Source organism: Xenopus laevis, chromosome 9_10L (genome assembly GCF_017654675.1).
Source record: "Xenopus laevis strain J_2021 chromosome 9_10L, Xenopus_laevis_v10.1, whole genome shotgun sequence".
Classification (NCBI taxonomy): domain Eukaryota; kingdom Metazoa; phylum Chordata; class Amphibia; order Anura; family Pipidae; genus Xenopus; species Xenopus laevis.
Window position 1 is genome coordinate 85991377 of NC_054387.1, and position 27666 is coordinate 86019042.

The window sequence follows — 27666 nt, forward strand, 5'->3', positions numbered from 1 at the left end:
GGGCCACATATAGTTCTTTCTGACTTTCACAACACGTAACAGTTGAGTACCGTTTCATGACCAGCATTAAATGCTCAGAGCCTTGACTCATCTATTATACATCTCATGAAGAAACCAGTTTCCCTGCAGATTTTCTACAAGCTTTGAATTGCAGGAAACGCAGACTTCAGAGTTATTGCGGTGATGCTAAGGATGCAAAGGCTGGGTTTATGGATTGCATAATGCATTTCAAAGCTACGTTTGGTAAACAGAACCATTCAGAACTGAGTCTACAACAAAGCCATTTGTTTCAGGAAAATATCCATGTGTGTAAGGGACCTGCACTCCCACTGTTCCCAGTGATATGTACCTACATGACTGAGAAGATATCATCACATTGTTCCTTCATATAATTCTTTCATTATATTACATAATATTTTATCAACATGTGATATCACATTATAATATAATGACACTGTCATACATCTGTATCATCAGTCAGCCAATATTAAATTACTGTTTAATTCATTGAGATATCCGTTTTGAAACTTGCCCACAAATGGTAATCTAGCAAATGCTTAACTGTCCATGGAAACCTTTCATTAAAAAAAGACTTTCAGGATCATAACATCACAGCCCTGGTCAGCCGAATGGCTCCAAGACTGGCATAGGAGTCTCTTGACTTCCCCAACCCTGGGAAGTATTGAGGACAATAAACAAAGATGTCTAAAGATTGGAAGAAAATCCACTAATGAACATAGAGGTCAGATGGGTACATGTTTAACTATAATTAATAATACCTTTGTTTTATTTGTCTGGAATTAAATGCCAATCATACAGCCCCTGCTCTCCAAGGCAAGTGATAGTAACTGAATAAAGAACCTAAAACAATTCAGCCTCAGAGTATTGTCATTGTAACCATCACTTGTTAAGGCTTTAGCAACAGTTTCAATTAAAAAAGAGACAGAGAAAAGAAAATGAACCTTATTTTCTATCAAAAAAGTAATGGCTTAAAGCATAAATTGCATATACCTAAAGACCACAGCCAAGTGGATTAAAGTTACTAGATGTACCCTTTCCAGAAATAAAATATGCAGTTAAATACCACGTTCATTATATGCTTAACAAGTGCCGTTTCCTAAAGTGTCAGACATGACGGGCTGATGCAGAAAATTTGATAAGAAACTAAATTTCTTTTGAGTATACATATTTAATCTATCCCTGATGCCTGAATCTTTAGCACCCTCTTGTGGTCATCAGAAAGGCAATGCAGAAAGAAATCATATTTAAACAAACCCCTTTTCATAGGCCATTTTGACCTGTGCTGTAAACTACTGTACATAAGTAATGGGATCTATACAAGCTGCTGAACATAATATACAGGCTGAACAACCAACTTACCCTCAGCTTTTATGCATACATAAAATATGCCATCCTATTTAACTGTCTTCTTATGAAGCGGTAGGGTGAGAAAATGCACAACTGGTGTGAAAGAAGGAAAGAATGTTGCACAAGGTATACCTAGTCAGAGGGAATTATTTATATTATATAATTATACCATAAATTATATAACTACCAGATGCCCAGAAAAAAAGTATACAGACCACTAAGGGGAAGATTTATCAAGGGTTGAATTTCAAAGAAATTCCAAATTCAAATTAAAAAAGACCAACCGAAATGTATTTAAAAAAAATCAATTGTGAATAGTGGGTGAATAGTCCGTATTCGTTCAAATTTGAATCGTAGAATCGAAGTAATAGAGCATTAAATCGAATTTGAATTTTCCAAAAAAACCTTCTATTTTTCAAAGTCCACCGATTGACTCCAAGTAGGTTCTAGGAGGTCCCCCATAGGCTAAAACAGTAATTCGGCAGATGGTGAATGGTCGTAAAGTAAGTAAATATTCTAATTTTCGAATTTCTTTCAAATTTGAATCAAATTTGGACTTTTCCCTAGTCGAAGTACACAAAAAATAGCTCAAAATTCTAATTTTTTTCATTTGAATTTTCACTTCGACCTTTGATAAATCTGCCCCTCAATGTATTGCAAAATGCAGGGGGTAAATGCATTACACTGCATTACATTAAAGGGATCAATTTCAAAAGGCACGGGCAGAGTTCAACGCCATGCTTTTTGCACACTTGTGCCATGCCCATCACTTGTCTGCCCTATTACACAATCTGGCATTAGGTACAGAGCTCAGACAGACCTCAGACACAGGTACTTTTTGAATGAGCACATACACATGGGGTTATATTTAATGATCCCTGTAATGCAGTAGCTGTGAATATGGCATTTCCTGAAAATGTATAGGTGCTTCCTTGCATTTTGTACTACATTCTGTGGTTGCATTATTTAATCTGGAAGTATATTAATTTTTTTTACGTCTTACCAGAATATTGAAGTTGACATAATAATGGCAAAAGCTTATTTTACTTATTTTAGGAAGTATCTATTGATGCTACCATGCTCACTCCTATCACTTTGTGAAGGAAATCGGAAGCTCGGTAATAAAAGCTTTTCTTTCAGGCCAGCCCGAAAATATAATTGCTTGTTGAGGAAATATTTGTCCTTGAACTATTACGACAGAACAACCTGTCAAGTTTGCTCTAGTGCCAGTGTACAAAACACAATGTATTGCTAATTGTGACAAATTAACATCAAATCGTTAGAAAAGCTCATGTACTGCACTGAATCTTAATGTGGGCATTACGCCACTATAGTATATTCCCCACTTTCACATTCCAGTATCACCTGCACAGTTTCTATTTAGGATGTAGCAAGTAGCATTTAAAATGTCAACAAATCAAATTAGTGGCAAATCATCATTTATTTTTAACAATATTATAGCAAACAGGGGACTTACAATAATTTAACAAATAGGGGTATCAAAACGATGCAGCTAAGGTATGCAACTAGCTTGCTAAAAGAGAATCTACTTTCAACGCACGTTCTAGCAATATTATGCTTTTTTGTAAATAGCAGAAAAATAGATGTGAGCAATGAAGGTGGAGAAAGCCCTGCTTATTATAGCAGCCAGGGATTTCCCTTTCTTCATTTGCTTTGTTCTGCTGGCCTACTTTTTTGTATTACACTTTAGAGGGGTGCCATAGAGCAGAAGGTTCGTCTGCCCCTGCCGGCTGAATGACGTACAAGTTAGTGGATGGCTGGGAGGCAAGAGTTTACTGTTAATTGGACATGTTTGTGTGTAACAGTAGGAAACAACTGCCCCAAACCTTCAGTAATTAGTAATAGTGAAACTAACACTCAAGGTCTTCCATGGAGCAGCTAACACATCTCTGAATGTAGCCTTATCCTGTAACACTAGGGTTTATAAGAAGAAGGCATCCCTCCTAATGCTGTCAAAATAAGCCTTTTTTTACATTTAGTAATTCTTAAAGTAATTTACTGGAAAAGCAGACATAGGAACGGGTGGCTGAGGTTTTGTAATATGGACAACGGATAAATTCCTCTCTACTGATTTACTGCAACAGCGCAAATAATTCACTTAACCTCATCAGTCGTTGTCAGACTGCAAGATTAATATTGGCCACACTTGGAAAGAAGTAAGCAGATAAGCAGGCTTTGTAGGCATCCAGTTTCCAGACCAAGTTCTCAGGATATCATTTTGATATGATTCGCTGCACGTAAGTGCCATCACATGACAAATATCCTGTGGCTAAAGCCCTGACTGCTTGCTCAGTAACTCTGCTTGCCCAATAAAGACTTTGCATACAATATTTTTTAACTTCTGTTTATAAAGCAGGCTTCGAGCTTTGTGATTCCCTGTGCAAATATGAATGTGTTCCTCTCTCCTTCCATTGAAAAAACAAGTTTAAATTCAGTGTAAAATGTACCATGCAGTTGTAGCAAGATTTAATGCCCAGGGTCACACACATTCACAGTGGGAAGGGCAGCATTCCAATTAGGTTGTTATTGCTGGTTACTGTATCATTTTTGTTTTTTTGAGTGTATTTTAAAGTGTTCTCAAGCATTCCCTGTGCATACTGAAGCTGTGCATGTGCACAGAACAGAAATCATTGTGCTGCATATGTGTTTGCCCAGTTCACTGCAGGGATTCCAGAGACAGAAACATTCTATTTTATTAGGGGCTACTAAAATGCTCACATTTTCATTAACTTTTAGGATACCTTAATACAACATATTTATCGGTATCCTCCCTGTTGTCTCACTTAACATTTTTCTCTCTTTCATAATTGCTTATATTTTGCCTCATATTCCTTGTATTTACACTGCTGCAGTTTCCGCTAATGAATAGTTTGGTGGGGGAAACAAGAGAAGGAAGGATTAAGCACTAAAAACAAATCATCCAAACAGAAGCAGCAGCACAAATACATACTGCAATTTATTCCATTTTCTGACTGTTGCCAGTAGGCAAAGAAAGGTTCATGACACTATATTAGGAGGTACAGAGAATATTACACTGGAATTAAGTGAAATAATTCTGTAGTAGACTTGGGAAGCGAACAGTTAAATCAGATTATGGAAAACTGATATGCGCATTCAAATTTGGTCTAAAAACGCCCATGAAAGATTCTGTGAAACCTACTCTATGGGGCAGATTTATCAAGGATCGAATTTCGAGGGTTAAAAAACCCTCGAATTTGACCCTCTAAGTAAAATCCTTTGAATTCGAATATCGAATTCGAAAGATTTTAGCGCAAAAGGTTCGATCGAACGATTTTATTTATAAAAATCAAACGATAAAATCCTTCAAAACGAAAGATTAAAACGATTTTAAGCGATCGATCGAATGATTTTTATTCGATAAAAAAAAACTTAGAAAAGTGCTCTGGAAGGTCCCCATAGGCTAACATTGCACTTCGGTAGCTTTAATGTGGCGAAGTATGAAGTCGAAGTTTTTTTGAAACAGAGACAGTACTTCGATTATCAAATGGTCGAATAGTCAAACGATTTTTACTTGGAATTGTTTGAATCATTCGATTCGTTCGAATTCGATCAAATTTGACCGATTTGATGGTCGAAGTACCCAAAAAAAATACTTCGAAATTCGAATATTTTTGCGTTCGAACTATTCACTTGAGCTTAGTATATCTGCCCCTATATGAAGGAAAAGACGCACTATAACTGCAAAAGTGAAAAGAGCAAATGAAAAATGCTGATTCCTGGAATAGTCGTATCTGAAATCAAATCAGAATTACTCTTTTCTATGCTGCCAATAGAGACGTCTTGATGAACTGGGTGGGACTACACAGTATGAGAGAAGAAACAACTGCAGTGCAGTGTACATAGTATTACCCAACACACTATGCACAGAAAACTACCTAATAGTTACTCAATAAGAACTGCCACAAAAATAAAATGTCACCTATATAATGTTAAATAGCAAAATTGGAAGTATTTTACAACCTTTCAGAGTATTCCTAAGAGGCCCGAGAGCCACCAACGCACAATAAGATCTGCATATTAATTCCTGTCAACGTGCTTCAATAAAGCACCATTTGGTGGCAGAGGTTATGAAATGTCTTATGCAGAAAGTGCCCTATGTCAAGCAACTGCCAGTGAGATTAAATTGTGCAGCAAGAAAATTGTCATAAATTATATTTGGAACAGCAGAAAGTTGCAACAAAGTAACTTCTGTTATTTACCCCTTACTTTATCTTTCTTTCCTCCTTCCCTCTTAATTTTATATCCAAGTCACTCCTAATTCATTGCCATGGTTTCTCATGGTTGCTATGGTCTTGGAAGGCTACAATCTTATGCTATCTTAAATAAATAGTAAAGTGCAGGAATACTATGTTCAGCCAAAAGGTAAAACAGTGGAACAATTACTTACCTCCTGGTAGATCTTAAGGTATTTTCCATGTTCAAGATGTCCTGCATTTTATACAGAAACCACTTATCAATGGAGGTAAGCTTGTGGATCTCATCAATATGGATTCCAGTCTCCAGACCCTAAAACAAATCAGAACATTGCAGCCACCAACTAAAAAAAGCTTGAGCAGAAAATTCATTTTTATCCACCATACTTACTGTATTTATATGTGTGCATGTGTTTCAGTTTATTAAACCAGTAATTACCTTTGCCATACTGTAGACACGCGTGCTGGTAGGTTCAGCCATTTCCTTCCTGAGGTTCACATCTGCAGCAAATGACTTGTTCATCGGAAGGTTTGCAGTGAATCCATCCACACTTGGATGACACATCCTAAGGGCTTTCTGGAAACTCTCCTCAAATGTGCGACCTATTGCCATGACCTGTGCAGACATAATCATATTTGGGGACACAATTTTCATGATATCACCCTGTGTGTTGTATACAGTATTTTTTTCTTTTCTGGTGTCCTGCATGCTCACCTCACCAACACTCTTCATGGAACTGCCAATTACTCCTGATGTCCCATGAAAACGGTCAAGATCCCACCGAGGGATTTTGGTTACCATATAATCCAGACTAGGCTCAAAGCAGGCCGTTGTCTTCCCTGACACGACATTCTTAATCTCAGGAAGTGGAATGCCCAAAGCAATTTTGGCAGCAATAAAGGCCAAGGGATACCTATCCGAAAGATATGTCAGTTACCCTCTTTGACCAACATCAGATTACAGTGCCCTGTGCAGCTTTTATTGGAAATAACTGAAATTTGCAAAAATAAAATGGGAAACCATACATTTAATGGCAACAAAAAGAAGAGTTTATTTCTAAAAATGTGCCTACCCAGTAGCCTTTGAAGCCAAAGCAGAACTACGGGAGAGTCTGGCATTGACCTCAATGATCACATACTCCAGTGACGTGGGATGCAGGGCAAACTGAATGTTGCACTCGCCAACAATTCCCAAATGTCGCACAACTTTGATGGCACAGGACCTGAGCATCTGGAACTCTTCATTGGAGAGTGTCTGACTTGGTGCCACAACGATAGAATCCCCTAATAGTCAAAATTCGTTAAATATTAATTAGCAACTTTGACAATACCACCTTGAGTTTATATAAAATATAAACATACAGTTTTGTCTAAGTTCATGAAAAGATTACCTGTGTGAACACCCATAGCATCCATATTCTCCATGTTGCAGACTGTGACACAATTATCTGCTGCATCTCTAACTACTTCATACTCGATTTCCTTCCAGCCCACCACAGACCTCTCAACTAGGATCTGGTTGGACATTACTAGAGCCTTGAAAAAAGGAAGGACAGAAAAGGGTTAGGATTTTAAGATGCAGGATAATGCATGACTAGTAGTGCTTCTCTAAATACTTCCTACTCTGTTTCCTTCCAGCTCACCACAGACCCCTCAACTAGGATGATGCCACTGATTTCTTTTGTATAGTGCGCAAACTACAGCAATAATAGCTATATCAATGCATTTTCTTCTCTGGCTGGCACACTATTCTCACCTTGTCCCAATTTTATAAATGAGTCCTCATGTCTTGTTTTATTTTTTTTATTGGTGCCATCCTGTCCTACCTTGTACCCCAGATTTCTCATAGTTTTAATTAAATCTAGATGCAAAACTTAATATAAAAAGCTACACTGACTTGATGAATTGTTGACTGTTTGCTATGGATTACTGAACTGAGGCCGACTTACACCCATTTCAATGAGGCCAAGGACAGCAAAAGTTTTTTTAGAATCTCTTTATCCATGTACTTGTGCACATGTCTCTCCATTAAACCTCACACCTCCCATTTCACAACATCATCTCCTATCTGCATTGACACTCTGTTCTCTTTTCCTCCTATATTCTCTTTTATCATTTATTTAAATTAATGACCTTTTTACATGTAGTTTTCTCTTCTTAATACTTTTTCTGCCTTCCTTATTTATTTTCTGCAAATACATTTCCGGATCTAATTTACCTTGCTCTTTTTTTCCACTTAAGCCTACCTTCCCATTTAGCATCTGCAGTCAGTAGCAAAGTATCTCATCCATTAAGTCAGTACATAGAGTACTCAAGATGTACTGTAGCTTCAAAATATTTGAATGGAACACTTGGCAGCTAATATCCGCAACCTTGAAGTGCCCACTCTTTTTTTTTTACCTTGGTTCCCAGGTCTATGAGTGTCTCTTTATCTGGACAAAGTCCTGACCCCAAGCCACCCAGAGCGTACGCAGAACGAATCATGACAGGATAGCCAATCTTATCAGCTGCATCCACAGCATCTTTTATCTGCAGAAAACCAAAAAATTAATTAAAATCATTTTCTGATGGTAACTAGACCGCTTAGTCATACATTATTTTTAGCAATGTGTTTCATAATACATTTATCTTTTCTGAACAAACTTTCACAGGTATGTAAACTTTCTTTAAACCCCAATTGTTCCCCAGGTGCAAGATAATTCCCCACTGAGAGTTCTCTGTATCACCGTTATAGCCAGTCTTTTTGGTAATATCTAATATCTAATATAGTGAAAATACTGGGCAATAGTTGCTTGGCAATACTGCAGTGTAATCAAGAATCTTAAAGGTAATTTCACTCGTGGATCCTTTTGCATTAAGTGTGCCTCTAAACCCTGGAGAAAAAAGTTGTATCAAGCAGTGTTGCTTTCAGAATGCAGCCATGATGCTTTATGACTACATTTCCCAGCATGCATTAACATCTTATTTGTCTCCTCATTCATATCCCTATATCTCTATATTACCGTTTCCACAGCAAAGCTAGGGGCTATTGGCTCATTAATTTCCATCAACTTGTCGGAAAAGAGCTGCCGATCTTCTGTGGCCATGATTGATTCCACTGATGTACCCAAAACTTTCACACCATATTCTTTCAGGACCCCACGTTTGAACAGATCCACACCTGCAGAATAATGTAATGTATCATTGTACACATATATACTCTTATGCATCGGAAGTATGTGGAAATGGGTTATTTCATAAAATGAACATATTTTGTCCCAGTCCAGTAACTTAAAGCAACTGATAAGCTTTTAAACTTTACTGGTATGTGCAACTACAGAAATGAAAATAAACATACAATGGGTTGCTACAGATTGCTGGTCAAGGCCAGAGTGATCCACCAGGAGGGTTTAGGTTGCCTATCTCTTTTATCTGTTCAAATTGCATTCAGTAAGGTTGTTTGCTCAGCTATGTGGTAGTAATAATAATAATAAAATTGGGGATCTTAATTATTAACCCTTAGAGGCATATTTTAAGGGGCATCACAGTTTACTAGAGGAGAAACTTGGTGGACTGTCTTTCATCATTTGAAAAATAGGCAGCTTATTAAGAGCTAGTTTTTTATGCATTAAAAACTCACCACATTTATCTGATGTTTGTAGAAACAACGAAATAGATTAATAATTAGCTTCGGCATGATTTAATTTCAATAAATATACCAATTAGTGAAGCTATAGATGTGGCTTGAGGCATTAGTCATCAAGCCTCAAAAAGCAGCAAGGCAATGCAATTAAGGAAGTCTGTGATTATGCTAGTGATTATTTTAGACTCCAGTTATGTAGTTAGTGATGTCAATGAACTGATCAGGGAACTGTACATTTAGGGAAGATGATCCTGCAGTTAATGTGGCAAGTGCAGTCAAAAAGGGGCTTTGGAATAGTTAAGAAAGTTAGTGATGCACTCAGGCAAGTTGTTAATCTTGTAATATTTATATTTAAATACGAATAGTCTTACCGCAGTTCAGTGCAGTTTGGCCACCCATTCCCAGAATGATGCCATCAGGACGTTCTGCTTTGATAACCTCAGTGACAAACTGTGGTGTGATGGGCAGGAAATACACAGTGTCGGCTTGTTTCAAACCCATTTCATTGGTCTGGACTGATGCGATATTGGGGTTCATGAGAACTGTTTTCACATTCTCTTCCTGTGAATTGTGGAAATCATGTTAGAAACACTACCAAATGAATGGTTCACTTTAAAGTGTCTCATAGAGGAAAAAAAAATGTTCTCCATTGAAAAATAATTCTTATTTTACTTTACCTTCATAGCTTTCACAGCCTGAGACCCAGAGTAATCAAACTCTCCCGCCTGTCCAATTGAGAGACCTCCAGAGCCCAAAATAAGGACTTTAGACACCTATACATTGAGGAGACAATCACAGCAATTAATAGGGAAGGTGACATTTCTTCAGAAATGGAATCAGTTACAGACAGCTATAAATGTGGATACTCGAGGTGTGATTTTCTATCTCATCTGCAGACTGTTGCAACTCACCTTTACAACTTTGGTAATCTACATAGCTTGTTCATCTTACCTCTATCCTTTTAGACAACAGTGCTGGTTTGGGCATTACTGATGCCAGTGTGGTGCTTTTACCCTTCTTTATCATTGACATGAAAACATCGAAAAGAAACTGTGATAAAAAAAAAAAAAAATCAATAATGGATTCCAAATAGTGATATGGTAAAATGACAAGAATAACTTTAATATTATTATGGATCAAAATATGAGTATAAAAGAAAAGGGGTACACTTTGCAAAAAATGGCTGCAGTTGGTACAATAGCTGCTGATGAATATAATTCTGCCCATGGCCCTAGGGCCTAATATTTTTGAGAGAAAGGAAGGGAGGAGTAACATTGATGTTCCCCTGCTCTCCTCTTTATGCATCCTTTAACATGTCATTCAGATGCAGATGGCAGCCAGACTGGGGAAAGAATGCGCGGGGTACTAAGGGATTCCATCTCTTTCCTTGGTCATTGTAAATGATCCCTCATATTTTGGTTGCTTTTATATATAAGTCTTAAGGGAGTCATTTAAAATGACCAGGGGAAGAAGCACGAGAGCACTAAGGGGTGCAAGAGTCCCCAAATAAAACAACTATGGTGTAAGGCAGAAGCCACAGCATTAGGTGCACAGGCCAGCCCTGTCCTTACTGGCCGCCATACTACAGGGTCCTGTTGCAAACTGCATCCTCTGCGGCTCCCTAGTTTGCATGTCTAATTGTTATGGGACAGATGGGGGTTGACAGGAGATGGCGTGGTCCCCACCTGCAGTCCTTCATGAATATAGTGCTACCGAGTGCAGGCAGTGGAAAACTTATTGTGGCAGCTGCAGTTCTCTGCATTTTGCACATTTCCTTATGTTAAGTAAATTATCCATTAAGTTAGCATATCCATTTTATCACTGCTCTCATCAATGCATAGGTCTCTGTCTGTGACATGCCATTGAATTCAGTGAATAAGGGTGGCTGTATGCCTGATCCACATATGCTAAATCTGCCTTTCAGCACGCTGGGATAAGTAATTATCTACTGCAGATGCCCATTTATTGTAAATACAAACTATAATCTATTATAGCAAGGTACAGTAGTGGTAGGCCAAATGAAACAACACCCCCCACAGTATCATATACCTAAAATAAATATTTTAGGCATTAGTCCACAAATATGGGTCTCCTGAGCAGCCTACTATGACTAATGGTTACTAATAAATTCAAGCACTACCTCTGTATCAGCTGGCCCAGGGCTTCCTTCAGGGTGAAACTGTGCTGTAAATATTGGCTTGGTCTCATGCATGATTCCCTATGGGGAAAATTGGTTAGGAGTTGAAAAATGCATTCTTATTATTTCAAAAATGTAGCCTATAAAGCCAAGCACCTACCTCATTGCTCTGATCATTGATGTTCACAAACAGTGGTTTCCAACCTTGTGGAAGTGAGTTACTATCAACCCCATATGCATGGTTTTGTGCAGTGATGAATGCCTGTCCATTCATTGTGTTCATTACAGGCTGATTCTGCCCCCTGCACCAATAAATGTATTGTTAGTTACATTAGCAGTGAATAATCTTAATCCCTAGACACAGTACTAATTCTAATTATCAGAACATTGTGTTTTAGATTAGTTTGGTCATTTCAACATTTTGGGCTTACTATTTTTGGTCACAGTGTACCTGTTGGCCATGGGAAGCCTGTAGGTTCGGGCTCCAGCTGCTAAAGCCGCAATCTCATTTCCCATACTGACACCAAACACGGGCTCAGGACGGTCACTGTTAAAAACCTAGACATTAAGGGAACAGGTCAGTATACACAATTTTGCCTGTGCCAAATATGCTTTCTGGGTGCCAAAATTACCTTTCTGAGATTCTGAATTAATGGTTGTGCCAGCTCTGGATTCCCAGGTCCATTAGTTAGAAAAAGACCATCATATTCCATCTTGGAGAAGTCATGATTCCAGGGAACTAGGTTGACTTCTGCTCCTCTCTGCAAAACAAAGGGAGTTGAAAAATAATAAAAGTATTGCAATAGTTTTAAACTATCCTATTGCAATTATATAGCAAGTCTTAGCATCCCTATACAAGAAAGTGACTGTATACCTTTTCCTACTAAGGGATAGCTTAACTATTCCTAAAGTCAACCTTCTAAGGTATAGTCTGGAATTTGGTATTTGTAAATCCAATAGGAATTAAGAAGGTTTTTATTTTCTTTATTATTTCCTAATGTTATCCATCTGAAGTTGAGATCTTTGAAAGATCACCACCAAAAAAACTCATACGTTCATGCAACGGAATTAAACCACACCAATTTGTCTTGTATGTAAAATAATATATGAATTTTTCATGCCAAAAATTTGCCTGAAGTTGACTTACTTACACATCTTTATAAAAATGGTGATTATCTATTTGTAAAGAATTAGTTTTAATTAACTCATTTGTAAAGACGTCAACAATGTTTCAAGCTTCAGCTATAAAATCTACAAATATAGACTTTTACTTTCCAGAGGCCAGCACACACACTTACCTGTACCAGCTGACGAATGGTATTATGCTTCACACCACAGTCCACTGCCACAATTTTGACTGGGTTTCCTTTACCATACACTTTGATTTCCTAAATTTCAAACAAGAAAATATGTTTTAAAGCCTGGTCTTATCCATTTTTGCTTTCCTAATGTCACTATAGTATAAAGGGATACGAGTAATAAAATACCCATTTTTATTGTTACCTTAATTCTAATTTGGACTTTTTAAAGCAAAGCTTGTGCCCCAACCACTGAGCCAGAAGCACTTGGCCTATGGATCAGTGGTTTTATTTAATTTAAAGAAGGCTTCGTTTAATTTTTATTAATATCTTGAGATCATATGCTTGTGTGCACAGGGCCCTCTGTAAATTATTGTAAGACCCCTGTTTGTTATAAATTAATGTAAAGTGCTGTGTAACTTGCTGGCACTATCTAATAAATGATGGTGTATTTTATTGACCAGTGCTACAAAGTATGCATTCAGATCATTGCTGCCATGGTAAATAGAGTGAAGGGGTCATCTTACTATAAATTATAATAAAAAATAATATGAGCCCAAAAAAGGAGATTTAGTAACTGTTTACAAACAATTACAGTTGGTCGATATATTCTTAACTTTATTGTCCTGAAAGGCCAAGAGAAAGGGAGAATGTAAATAAAGAGAAAATCATCAGCTGGATGATCAGCATCCAGTTAGTGCTTAGGGTTTAACAAAGGAACTTTGTTGGGCCCTATTTTATCCACACTATGTGATATATGATGAGCACTAAAGAGTTAAGAGTTGTTTACGTTTGCTCTGGAAGATAGTTTCTTCTAGTTTCTCCACTGCCAAATGTGGCAGAAAATATTCCAAGCAAATCTCTTTTATACATAAGGCTTCTGGAAAAATGTCATGCTCTACAGCAGTGCCTAAGCCGAGTTACAGCACAGATTTATCTATATATTCTGTTTGTGGAAGATAAGGACCTGCACAAATCTCCCCTACCTAAACAATATTTGTGGAACTTTTTAAAGGAGAGAATGTGTGGACCACTGATCCCATTGAACAGACTTCATCAAGTAACCAACTGGACTGTGGCCTGGGTTGATAATGCAGATAAGTTCATAATGGACCTTCATGTATACTGAGAAGTAACTGAAACAGCAACTTAATGGAAGTGTAAATCCTTACATAAATTAATGAAAAATATCTCAAAATGCTCATCACAGCATTTATACACTTTACATTATTTTTTATTATTTTTCTACAGACATAAGAAGTTTGTTATACTGCTAATATGTCAAAATGAAAGCATCACCTCCTTTATATGACACCCCCTCTATAGTTCAATTCACCCCAACCACTGAGGTCAGCATACTCTGTTCCCAAAGGTAGAAATATAATATAGCTAGAATGTATCATATTATCAAGCTGCACGTATAATACAGACTAGAAAAACCATTTTCTTTCAGAACAAATATTTTTTAACCTAATTTTATTGGTGTGAGCACAGCGTTAATGAATGAGGCAGAAGCAGCTGGTAAGAAATCAATTTTTGGATCTTGCTGAAATTAAATGTGCCTCATGCTGGTTTATATTAAGTGTCTGTTTGTCAGTAAAGCAGACAGATTACTGTGTTTGCTAATTGCTACTATTGCTAGATTTCATTATTGTCAGTTTTTATTTTACTGGATAGCTTTTTAAGTCTTTTGTAAGACACTATTAAATATAAATATTTCTCTTTTTGTCATCGGTGCCTGACTTGTGTTTGATCTTTATGATGCACCGAACAAGAACTACTTGTATCCAGTGTCAGACTGGCTCCAGGGATATCAGGAAAACTCCCGGTGGGTCGAAGTGTATGTGGGCTCTCATGCTTCTAACCATTTGGCCTATTTCATGTTCAGTACCTATTTCTTTATGGGGACAAAGAGGCTAAATAGAGCATAGTATGCTAAGAAAAGAGACTAGAAGAGTAATGAGTGAGTATGTAGTGTAAGCAGGTTTTTTGGTGGTCCCCTGGCATCCCAATCTAACACTGCTTGTATTTCTTCCTCATTAAATCATGATCTGTATGGAACTTATTTACTACTTTACGTCCAAGTCTGTATCTTATTATATCTGGGTTAAGAAAATACACTGTGCCCTAACATTTTCCTTGTAAAGTAATCTTTAAGCATCTCTGCACAGGCTATGAGAAAACTTGGCTGGGGCTTGATCCAGCCAATTTCATTCCCTTGGAGATAATGTAACCATGATTTTAGCTGGTCACTACCCAGAGATGTCCAATGACTCCTCTCACTCCCTACACCATGTCCCTGCCAGGAGGGTGATAAGAAAGGCTGTGGAAAGCCAGGCTTCAGCCATCATTGGTTAACGAGACAATATATTTAATATATTATATATATTTATAAATATAGCAATAGAAAAATAAAAACAGAAACTAAAACACATATATTTGAGTATAAATATGAGTTATTTAACACATTTTTGACAGATTCATTGGAGAGGGACTCTGAACCATTCTGTATATTGTTCCTTTTTACTGATACTCTAGTAATAGTTACAGATCTACAGGCAGCACAGCTTGTGCTGAGTAAGCATACTTAGATTCCTCCTCATACCTTGCCCAAGGTTAGAAGGAGAAACTTTTTAAGAGCCATTTATTTATGACCACCATTGCAGTGTGCCAAGTGTGATCTTAGAAGCAATTGTTATACCCAGCATTCACCATAATTCCAGCATAATTGTGGCTGCATTTGGTGTTGTGTCTGAATGTGGTTCCATTCGGTGCATTAGATGTGCGCCAAAAAAATAACATGCAGGTTAAGCAAGGCAATTCCAACTACCTATTTTGCAAACACACACATCTGTAATGGTTTGACACATCAGGTGCAACTCCCTTGGCCACAATTATACTGGAATAACAGGGGGGAAATACTGCATTATGGGTGAATACATGGCAATTTGCAGTCTAAATTGCACTTTGTGATCACAAATGATGTTTAATAGCTCATGTTGGAGTCTCAATTTTGTAAGCACTAGTGCAGTGTGCAAATGCAACTTGCTGGGTGTCAGAGAGATTACATTTTAATGTCTATTGTGAATCTAAAGACTACTGGTGTGTACTCCTTGCAAGATCTTGAACTTATGTGTATTTTTTCAACCCCTTAAATGCACACCTCCTCAGATAAACTCACTGCTGGCCTGCAAGGAGAGCTCATATCTTGTTTTTAACCTACAGATAAATGTGGCCATTTATTGATAACCTCATACATCTGCAGTTTTGTTTGATAGATGTGAGCAAACCCCATAAATGTGAAATTTGACTTATCACCAGGCAAGGCTGGCAATGAAGGACTGAATGTATGGCATAGCAGAAGAATCTTTACATTTTCATTTTCATTTTCTCGGCTGAATATATGCCATGGGCTGAGTTTAGGCCCATCTTGAAAGACTATGAAAAGAATAAAAATGTTTCTGCAACAATGGTGCTTTAGCCTGGAGCTGAATCTAACAGAAAAATAATGTCACTTACCTTAGTTGACACTTCGGCAATTAAATTCCTTTTGTTTGGATCTACCAATTCAACAGGCTGCCCCTCAAACTCAATTTTACCCAATACAGTGCCCTGAAAGGAGAATTTTTTTTTTTGTCACTTTTTTGTTTATTTTAAACCAAATAAGAGATAGATAAGATAAGATCCAACAGAGTACAGATATTCTGCATGCCCACTCATGTACCAGAAGAGTATGCTACAACATGCTCAAAGTAATAGCAAAATATTATAACTATTGTAAAATGCCTCAAGCAATTCTAGAATACAAACAAACCCAGTATTTTCTGGGTAACTAGGTGCAAACCCACCCAACTGCACCCCGGTCTCATTAGATACCCATTGGTGGCCATAGAAAATCTATTGGCTGGGGGAAGATTTAATATCATAGTAAGTGCATTGTGAATGAAGGAATCAATCAGAACACACTTTTCTAATTTAAAGGGGTGGTTCCCCTTTACATTAACTTTTAGCATGTTATCGAATGGCCAGTTCTAAGCAACTGACCCAATCTAAAAACAAATGCTCTGTAAGGGAAGCTGACTGACAGCGCATCATTTGCAGGTTTGCAGCAACAACATGTAGAATGTATTGTTCGTATTTTAGGCATATTCACGTTCAACCCCTTCTTTGTACAATTGATGGCAAGTCTGGCCCACAAAATTATAGAACAGTAAAATTAAATTATATACCTTCCTGAATTACTGCTTCCAGCGGGGGGGGGGGGGCAGTTTCCAAACCTCTGGCCTATGCTGTAACATATCTAACATGTCTAATTTCTAGATTACATTAATATATGTTGTGGTGAAATATCACACATTTGTATAGTGGTTTAGGAATGCATTCTCTATACTGAATAAACTACTTTAGTGATCTTCAACTAATGGTTATGGATTCTTGCCAGGAGCATCTGTCCCTGTTTCTCTCACCTTGTCTCGGATTTTCTTGGCCAGCATTCTAGTGTCAATTCCACAGAGGGCAGGCACCTGTAGGAGAGAGCAGTTAAAGAAGGGACTGTGTAATGCAATACAAATAAATCTCCAGTGGGGAGTGAAAGCGTTATATGAAGTGAAAGTGTTATATGCAGTACTAGATAACATCCACTAGGTGGGAGGATAACTCAATGCTATATATTGTTTCTCTATGCTGAATGCACAAATTATGTGTATACTACTGTTTCCCAGTAAATAACTTGCACAAACGGATTCGAAAAGGCTAAATTAGAAATGTGTTTGCTGTCTTTATTTTCATATACATATCATATAGTAAATCAAATACAAATAGATCCCATCTTACGACAGATTTGTGCTTTGTAATAAACACATGCTATTTTACAACAAATACTTTAACAGTTGTTTATAGAACATAAAGCAGCAATAATTCTGTACCTTTTCTTCATGTAGCCACTCTGACAATGACTTCACGGCTCTCCAGTGACTGTATTGATTAGTGTAATCCAAAACCAGCAACCCTGATACCTGCAGGGACACAGGAGGTGGCTAAAAACAGCATTCTGGATACACAAGAAAATTATACACCAGACTGGCCATATAGATGCCCCAAAGGCTTTGGTGGAAATGAAATCTCCGTAAATTAATTTGAAATCAGTAAGTTACTTTAGCAGTAAAATATAGGGTGTTTTTGTATACAAGGGCATGCTGTATTATTATAGGGATATTGTAGTACTGAAAACAATGCATAATATTGTACATAACACTAAAAAAGCTTTTCATTTATAAAGAGGGAGTAATTAGGTTGTGGTAGAATCATTTGGGTAAGTAGGGGTGAGTGACCTTTCATTGCCTGGTACAGTTTTGCTGTGAATATTCTGAGCTGAGAATGTTACAGTAATATGCATTCTGTTTCACCATAAAAAAGCTCATAGCCTTATTATCCACCTCTTGCCTTGCATATCAAACAAGGGATCAGATACTTCCTCCTGTCTATCAATAGAGCTGTCCAAGCTTGGGTTTGGAAGACATTAGCAACATTAATTTTTCTGCTTACTTTTCAGCAAAGCCTGCCAGTGATAGTGAGTGAGAAGGGCCTCTCTAAAGACTCTGAGTAAATGTTTATTTACATCCAGATCTAATTATACCAGGTACACTCAATATCCACATTTTGTGTAACATTGTTATAAGTCAATGTGTCCTTACCATATGTTTAAAGGAGAATTAAATTCATCTTTTTAACATAGGACCACTGCACAGACTCCATCTACAGCCACACCTAGCAGACTCCCCCAAATGGCCCAGTTGCCTTGTACCCAACAGTTAGGAAAGGAAGAGCTGGACAGAGGGGTTAGCAATCACAATGTCTGGCAATGTCAATTCCTTTTTCAAGTTCTCTAGCAGTGATCTTCAACGAGAACCACACACACTGGGAACTAGGAATTGAACACATACTCCTGTTTGGCAACCAAACACATGGACAAGAGGCAACCTGGCAAGATGGGACAATGTGATAATACTACTGAATAACTCTTTTTCTAGATAACTACATGGGAGTGGGGAGTCTGGTTAGTGAGGTTGGTGTGTGGGCCAATGCAGGAGCCCTATGCTTACAAGAGGTTTAGTCGCTTGTTACTCCCCTGGATGCTAGTGAGCATGAGCATTTTGGCACTAATGTGGAATATAGTGGTAATAATGATCCAGTGGCAAAGACACATATTGGGATACAGCATGAGGGCTTAAAGGGGATGTAAAGGCAAAAAAATTAAATCCTATTTTTACTTTCTTTAATGAAAAAGAAGCCTATCTCCAATATACCTTAATTAAAAAATGTGTACCGTTTTTATAAGAAACCTGACTGTATGCAGTGAAATTCACCCCTCATTTTATTTGCTCTGGCAGCTGCAGTTAGGAAACTTACTGTTGTGCAGGGAAACGATCTTACTTTCAAATGACAGGGGGGAGCCAGCCACCTTACTTCCCAGAACTCAAGCAGATTTGTTTGTTTCCCTGTAACAACTGTGTAGATGTGTATCCAGAGACCCAGTGCAGTCTGTATATTCTGATTATTAATCAGTCTTGCGGCTTCTGGCAGATATTATTCGACTTGTGCTGTTTTGATCATTTATGACGATCCCTAAGCTTAACCTCCCAACTGAAGCCCAGACCACACTGAGCATGTGCGTAGTCTTGGTATTGCAAAGATGTTTAACAAAGTTACAAGATGACAGCCCCCTGCGCCAATTTTAAAAATATAAATCATTTGTTTAATTGGGCTTCTGGTGCAGTAAGTTCATGTTTATATTTAGTATACAAAATACAGCATTTCTAACATTATTCTATTTTAGACTTTAGTTGCCCTTTAAGTAAGTCTGGGGGACCAGAAGAGCTGAAACAGGAGCAGCTGGATGTTGTGCAACATGTTCAAACTCAGTAAGAGTTAGCAAAAGGAATAACGCCAATCTGGGGTGACCCCTTCAATAGTCTCTAATGGCTTATCCAAGTTAGAAGCTTTCCCTATCTACTGAAGTGATACATATTTCATGTCATTAAACACTCCAAAAATTACTAAGCAAAGTTACATGTCATTTTGCCACTTATCAGGGTGTAGAAAGAAACATTGGTAGGCATCCGATTTTTGTAGCACGGCTATCTTACCTGGATATGCTCTGACTCTAGAAACTTCATGAGACCATGCGAATCCAGCGCTGTGGTGTCTGGTGCGCCTCCATTTCCAATGATAGGGTTGGTAAGCGTGAGAATCTGCCCACGGTAGCCAGGGTCTGTTATGGCTTCCACATACCTGGGATCAGAATAATTAGATTTTCCATCATACATTACATACAGTATGTAACAAGGGCTGCCTATCATGGACATTATAACCATTTATAATGGATTAACATATTCTGCTGTGTTGTACATAAGGGTACACAGAAAATTACATTTAGAAAGACCAGTACAGTAGGCTTAATACAGGTAATTCTCTGATGTGGCATTGGCACAAACTCACGTACAAGCCAGCCAGCAGGAGGGAACAGAGATGTTAGAAGGCCTTGTAACTACCAGGACAATAAGACATATTTAATATTGTATAATAAGTACACAGGGTCACACATGTTGCAATTGAATTGCACTCTACAGGAACAGTTGTTTCTCATGTTAGTTCTACATATACTGTATGCTTGGAAAATTGTAAGGGTCAATATGGTGAAAAGGGGTAGTGGAAGATCAGGAATAGGGCCACAAAGGCCAAGGGAAGCTAGGTGCCATGTAAGTGGTGATTCGGTGGATCAAGGATGAAGTAGCAGGGGCACACCTGAGTGGGCTAGTAGGTGAAAAGATGGGGGGATTACAATTGTTACTGGCCTGATAACGTCAGATAATTATTTTCTGTACTTTTAAAACAGAGCATCATTGGAAGACTTTCTTCTATATTTTCTGAAATTTTGTCCAGACTGTCAGGCCAGTAAGCAGAACTGACCAGCAGATGGTGCTGTTGTTATAACGTCATTCTGTTTTGAGAGTTTACACTTTCTTTAAAGACAAGGCACCATCTGCAAGCAGTTAGTAAAAATTTCATTAAAGGAAAGGAAAGCACTGCATCCATGCATTGCTTAATATTCAACATTATTTATTGATAAAGAAAGGGATTCTGTCACAGGAAAACATGCTTTTTTTAAAAACACGTTAGTTAATAGTGCTGCTCCAGCAGAATCCTACACTGAAACCCATTCATCAAAAGACCAAAAAGATTTTTTTGTATTTAATTTTGAAATCTAACATGTAGTTAGTTGCAGTCATGTGACTTGTGGTCTGATAAACTTCAGTCACTCTTTACTGCTCCACTGTAAGTTGGAGTGATATCACCCCCCCCCTCGCAGGCGATCAACAGAACAATGGGATGGTAACAAGAAAACATCTTCCAGACACCTGCATTGCTAAAAATGCTCCCATACCCCTAGTGGTAGATTTAAGAACAACAATCAATAGTAAACTCCAAGTTCCACTGTGACTCATCCAGAAAACAATAGCTCATCTGAAAGCAGTTGCATTGAGAAGTGCTGGCTGTTTCTGAAAGCACAGGATCATGCAAAATGACCTAAGATGGCTGCCTACACACCAATATTACAGCTAAAAAAATTACATTTGTAGTATCAGGAATAACATTTTATACCTTATAGTGAATTATTTGTATTGTAAACAGTGTCATTTATAAATAAAACTGCACCATAAAAATCACGATAGAATCATTTTTAATCAGTTCCTTACCCTGCTAGGCCAGTATTGAAAATGACTTCTCCAGCTACAGATGTTGGGTGACCAAAGGAATATCCTTTGAGCTTGGTCCCATCCTCCAGTACTAGGTTTGCAGTGTGTGCCTGTATTAACACATAATTCAGAGTCACAACATTTGTTCTAAAAAAGATGTATAAATATTAATGGCAGAGTTTTTACCAATGCTACTCAGTAGAACAAAAGGCCTGTGTGCTGTAGCCATGGGAGTGTCAGTGTCTGCAGCCAGTTTAGGCAACAAATCCAGTACCATCCATTCCTGTGTTTAGAATAAGCACTTGGAGCAAGTTGAGGTCTGAAACACGTCAGGCTGTGTGTCCTGGCCTTATGATATTTGTAAAATGATTTGAATCAATTTGGAATGAGAGTGAAGTTTTACGCATTTTGGATGTGCAGCACGTTCTATTATGTGTGGTCTTTAGTAAATAACCACTGTAGATGCATGACAGTTTATATTTTTTTGCCAAACTCAGATACAGAAGAGAGACGCAGCATTTCACCCAAATGTGCATTTTCTACTGTAAAAATAGCTTGAACACATTTGGTTCAGAACATGTTTAGAAACCTAGAGAATAAAAATGCACTGGGAACTTAAAAAAAAAAGATTCTGTGCTTTTTTTTTTAGTGTGGCTCTTGAAGGATGAAGAAGTTATCCATGTGTATGAGACCTTAGAGTTACAGTTTGATAACCTCATTCTGTGTGTGCTGCACACAAGCACATAAAAAAGAAATAGTGGTGCCAGAATAAGATTTCAATATAGATGCAAGGAATATATTGATGTAACCAATGTTATAAGGCACATAAACCAGCTCGGTTCTGGGTAACAGTATCTGAGAAGCAAATGCCTTATTGTGTGAGCTATGCAATAAACTAATATCAGCTTCTATAAATCAGTAGAACCTAATTAAATCTCAACCTATCTATATCAGAAAATGTATGCCTAATGTGGTACCTGGGTCTATGGATTCCAGACATTCCATTAACCAGTATCATTTATATGCTTCTTCTGACTGTGGTTCTTCGTTATGCTAATTAATAGGTCAGGCTAGGACATCTGACTTTAGGACAAATGCTCCTGTTCCAGGATGAATGGAAAATAATATAGGACCTATATACTATACAGAAATTTCCCTTGAATTAAATCAGTGAGAAGTGAGAAAAGCAAAAGGACTAAAGAATAAAGGTTTAACTAACAATCATCAATAATATTTTCCAGTTCAAGATATGACCTGGGCACAACAACAGTATTGTATTATACCATCATATGACACTCATACTCATACTGTGCATTATTTGGCCTCTCTGCTGTACTCATTTTTATTATTTGCGGTTTTTGAGTTATTTAGCTTTTTATTCAGCAGCTCTCCAGTTTGCATTTTTCAGCAATTTGGCTGCTAGGGTCCAAATTACCCTAGCAACCATGCATTGATTTGAAAAAGAGACTGAAATAGTAGAGGGCCTGAATAGAAAGATGAGTAATAAAAAGTAGCATTAACAATACATGTGCTGCCTTACAGAGCATTTGTTTTTTAGATGGGGTCAGTGACCCCCATTTGAAAGCTGTATAGAGTCAGAAGAAAAAGGCAAATAATTAAAAAAAAAAAATAACGAAGACAACTGAAAGGTTGTTTAGAATTGGACATTCTGCAACATACTAAAAGTTATGTGCAATGAAACATATCCACAGTTTTTCTAAATCCTGCCCAGAGTTGGCACCTAAATATTGTTGTTCTGAAACCTCTCCAGTGATCTAAGGGACATTTACTTTCACAATATTACTCCTAGTCTTTAAAGAACACAATGTCCAGCCAATTTATCCAGTCAATGAAACAGGTTGTTAGGCGTTACTTGTGGCATCTCACTACAGAATATTTTAAGAGAAAATCCAATTATTTAAAGAAAAAATGTAACTTCTATTTATTATACAGTCAATTATTAAAGTCTAGAATAAAATAATTGGAAGATGAACTCTACTTTTGCATACCTGCTTGCATCTTATCAAAAACTAAATTTACCATATTCACAATTGAAGATTATTTGGGATTTACAGACAAATCCCGAGTTTAGCGGATTAGCACTGCCAAAAATTTAAAGATCATCATCATCATCATCATTTATTTATATAGCGCTGTCAAGATACGCAGTGCTTTACTGCAGTTATAGCAAACAGGGAATAAATGGTGGATAACAGACAAGGATTACAGAGTACAATAGGGTTTACAAACTAAAAGTTAGGGTACAATTGAGACATTAGGATTGTATAAACACTTTGTCATTTTTGATACAGCAATGATTAGTTAAGGTACATCGAATAGGCCTCTTTAAACAGATGGGTCTTTAAGGAGCGCTTGAAAGTTTGGAAAGAAGGAGAAAGTCTGACAGCTTGTGGCAAAGAGTTCCAGAGAAAAGCAGAAGCCCGAGAGAAGTCTTGTAGACGAGAATGGGCAGAAGTGACCAGAGGAGAAGTGAGGCGAAGATCAGAAGCAGAGCGTAGGTTTCGTGAAGGAGTGTATTTGGAGATTAGAGATGAAATATAGGGAGGGGTTTCATTATTAAGGGCCTTGAATGTGAGTGTAAGTAATTTGAATTTGATTCTCGAAGAGATTGGGAGCCAGTGAAGGGACATACATATGGGAGCAGCTGATGTTGAGCGGCGAGCTAGATGAATGAGTCTAGCGGCCGCGTTTAGAATAGATTGGAGTTGTGAAAGGTGACTTGTTGGAATACCTGTGAGGAGTAAGTTGCAGTAATCAAGGCGGGAGATGATGAGAGACTGAATCAGTGTTTTAGTTGATTCTGAACTGAGATAGGGTCGTATTCGAGCAATGTTGCGCAGTTGAATACGGCAAGATTTTGCAAGTGTTTGAATGTGTGGTGAAAAAGACAGATGAGAGTCTAAGATGACTCATAGGCAGCGTGCCTGTGTGGTGGAATGAAAGGTGGTGTTGTTTACGGTGAGTGATATCTGAGGGACAGGGGAAGATCTTGGAGGAAATATGATGAGTTCTGTTTTAGAAAGGTTCAGTTTCAGGTGGCGCTGTAACATCCAGGAGGAGACAGCAGAGAGACAGTCTGTGACTTGGGAAAGGACAGAATTAGAAAGATCAGGAGTAGACAAGTAGAGTTGGGTGTCATCAGCATAAAGGTGATACTGAAGTCCAAATGACTGAATGAGTTTTCCTAGTGAAGTTGTATAGAGCGAGAACAGCAGGTGGCCAAGAACAGAGCCTTGAGGAACTCCAACAGAGAGTGGGAAAGTAGTAGAAGTAGAGTTAGAGAAGGAAACTTTAAAGGAACGGTCAGACAGATAAGATGTAAACCATGAAAGAGCAGTGTCCCGAATGCCAGCTGAGTGTAGAATGTCAAGGAGGAGTGTGTGGTCAACTGTGTCAAAGGCTGCAGAGAGATCTAGAAGGATTAGAATGGAATAATGACCTTTAGACTTTGCCAATAGAAGATCATTGGTTACTTTGGTGAGTGCAGTTTCAGTCGAGTGTGATGGGCGGAAGCCAGATTGCAATGGGTCGAGAAGGGAGTTGTGAGTGAGATGCTGGATCAGGCGTTTGTAAACAAGCCTTTCTAGTAATTTGGATGCGAATGGAAGAAGGGAGACCGGTCGATAGTTAGTGGGAGAGCTGGGATCAAGGGAAGGTTTTTTGAGGATAGGAGTGATTAGTGCTTGTTTGTATAATGATGGAAAGGTACCAGTAGAGAGTGAAAGATTGAATAGGTGGGTAAGTGCAGGAGAGAGTGTATCAGAGATTGGGTGGAGAAGGCGAGAGGGTATGGGGTCAAGGGAGCAGGTGGTGGGTTTTGAGCTGGCTAGAAGTTTGATAACTTCATCTAGAGTTGCAGGGGTGAAGGAGTGCAAAGTAGATGTGAGTGGACTGCACGTTGGTCTGAGATTGTTGTCGGACGGTATGCTCAGCCTAATGAGATCGATTTTTTCATTAAAGAAATGAGCAAGGTCTTGGGCGGTAACATTAATAGGTGGAGGAGGTGGAGGGGGGCATAGGAGTGAGTTAAATGTGGCAAACAGCTGCTGTGGTTTGGAGGACATAGTAGATATTAGATAAGAGAAGTATTGTTCTTTGGCTAATGATAGAGCTCGGTTATAGCAGGAGAGCATGAATTTGAAGTGGATGAAGTCAGGATCAGTTCGTGACTTTCTCCACCATCGCTCAGCTGATCTACTACATCTTCTGAGGTACCGTGTTACACTAGTGTGCCAGGGTTGGGGTTTAGCTGGCCGGCTGTGACGGGTGGTAGAAGGTGCAAGGGAGTCAAGTGCTGTTGAAAGGGCATTGTTGTAGAGAGAAGCTGAATTTAAAGATAACGAGATGACCTGTAAAACCTTCTGCATCATTGTATTCTCAAAATTCACAAGGTCTTGGGGAAAAATTCTGAAAACTGGACTGCACATTCTAAGAGATTGCACATCTAATTAGTTATACTTATTTACAGAGAGCATTTTAATTACATGAACAAGCAGCCAGCAATGCGAGATAAATATTATTAGAGGGAATCATACACAAATGCTAGAAGTATTTCTCCCAGGGTACAATAAGAACTACTTAATTAGCTTTATGTATCCAAATTTGTGAGGTTTGCATCAGTCCAAAATGCACAAAAAAACATAGGTTACTATGAAAAATAAAACATTATTTTTTTCCCTGTATTGTATGGGGCAAGTAGGTTTTTATGCTTACATGGGAAAATATAAAAAAGTGACATTAAAGGGACGGTTCATCTTTAAGTTCATTTTAGTTAATTTTCATTTGGCCTTCATTTTTTCTTTTTCATAGTTTTTGAATTATTTGCCTTCTTCTGACCCCATCTCAAAAAAACAAATGTCTGTAAGGCTACACATTAATTGCTATTTCTACGTTTTAATACTTATCTATCTAGACCCTCTCCTATTCATACTCATACTTCATACTTGTTCACATCAATGTCTGGTTGCTAGGGTAATTTGGACCCTAGCAACCAGATTGCTGAAACTGCAAACTGGAGAGCTGCTGAATAAAAAGTTAAATAACTCAAAAATCACAAATAATAAAAATTGCAATTGCAATTTTTTTTTCAGAATATCACTTTCTCCGTCGTACTTAAAGTCAGTTTAAAAGTGAACAACCCCTTTAAACTTTCATGCAATCTTTTATTGCAGTTTAGAATTCAAAATCCCACAAAAAAGAGAGTCTATTTGCATTTCTGCCTCTATACCTGTCTTTGCCCCCTCTCTTTTAGAAATCAGTGCTCTTAATACATTGTGCATTATAATGAGGAGAATTGATTATAAAATACCTTAACACTCATGAACCGAATTCCAGCTTTGGAAAAGCTCCATTGGCGATAGGCAGGTGCACTGAAGGCTTTGGCAGCCTTAAATACTGTCAAAATCCTGGTCATCCTGAGGACTTTCTAGAGCCCTTCTGCTCTTTCTGTTTAGCAATGGTAAAAAAGTGTGTCTCTCAGACTGACTGGCAGGGAAAAGGCCTCATTCTGGACAGCTTTAACTGTTATATGTACATACTGGGCCAATGAACTGACCAAGAGCAGGCTCCACCTTCCTTTTTGTACATTTTATTTTCACAATGCAATGTGACTTTGTTGCAACACTAAATAAACATTAGCACTTTAGAGAAGTTCAGATACATATTACAACAGTAGAAATTATCATTTTGTTTTTTATAGCAGTTTTATATTGCATGTGTCATTCGTTTGCCTTGTTAATCTACATTAAGGCGGTTATCTACTAAAACCCGAATTTATCTCATGTTGTATTTAAAAAAAAACACCACCAAACTCCCATGCCTGATTTAAAAAAATTTATATATCTTGATTTAATCGGATTGTGGGAAAAACTTGATCAAATTGAGCGAAAACCCGAATTGCTTGAAATTTTTGCCTGAGAACCCTGAAAAACTCTGATTTTCAAGCTAAACCCAGCACAGACTACAAAAACGTCAAATTGAGATAGATGCCTTTCCCACTCTTTATTAAAATCCAAATATTACAATTTCAAAAAAATTCTATATTTTTTCCCCTAGAAAACTCAAATTGTTAGAGGAAAAATAACTCAAATTTTTCGAGATTTATTACAGTATACCCTGATACTGCAAAGAAGCCAGAATCCATAAATCAGCCATCTCAGACCTGTTGAGGTCCTGTATAAGTCAATAGGAGAGGCACCTATCTCAATTTGAAGTTTCATGCGCTGGGTCT

General features: G+C 37.8%; 1 protein-coding gene across 1 annotated transcript in view; it reads right to left on the reverse strand.

The window, feature by feature from the left end:
* cps1.L (carbamoyl-phosphate synthase 1 L homeolog) overlaps window positions 1-26850 on the reverse strand; it is a 57558-nt gene extending 30708 nt beyond the window's left edge. Inside the window, 21 exon segments of the mRNA NM_001095640.1 lie at window positions 5798-5916; window positions 6043-6219; window positions 6319-6517; window positions 6677-6887; window positions 6995-7139; window positions 8004-8132; window positions 8606-8763; window positions 9597-9786; window positions 9903-9998; window positions 10177-10275; window positions 11366-11443; window positions 11523-11664; window positions 11814-11920; window positions 11995-12123; window positions 12661-12750; window positions 16180-16272; window positions 17127-17183; window positions 17586-17675; window positions 19806-19950; window positions 21417-21526; window positions 26746-26850. Of these exon segments, the coding sequence (NP_001089109.1) occupies window positions 5798-5916; window positions 6043-6219; window positions 6319-6517; window positions 6677-6887; window positions 6995-7139; window positions 8004-8132; window positions 8606-8763; window positions 9597-9786; window positions 9903-9998; window positions 10177-10275; window positions 11366-11443; window positions 11523-11664; window positions 11814-11920; window positions 11995-12123; window positions 12661-12750; window positions 16180-16272; window positions 17127-17183; window positions 17586-17675; window positions 19806-19950; window positions 21417-21526; window positions 26746-26850 (2669 nt within the window).
* Window positions 26851-27666: the final 816 nt, after the last annotated feature.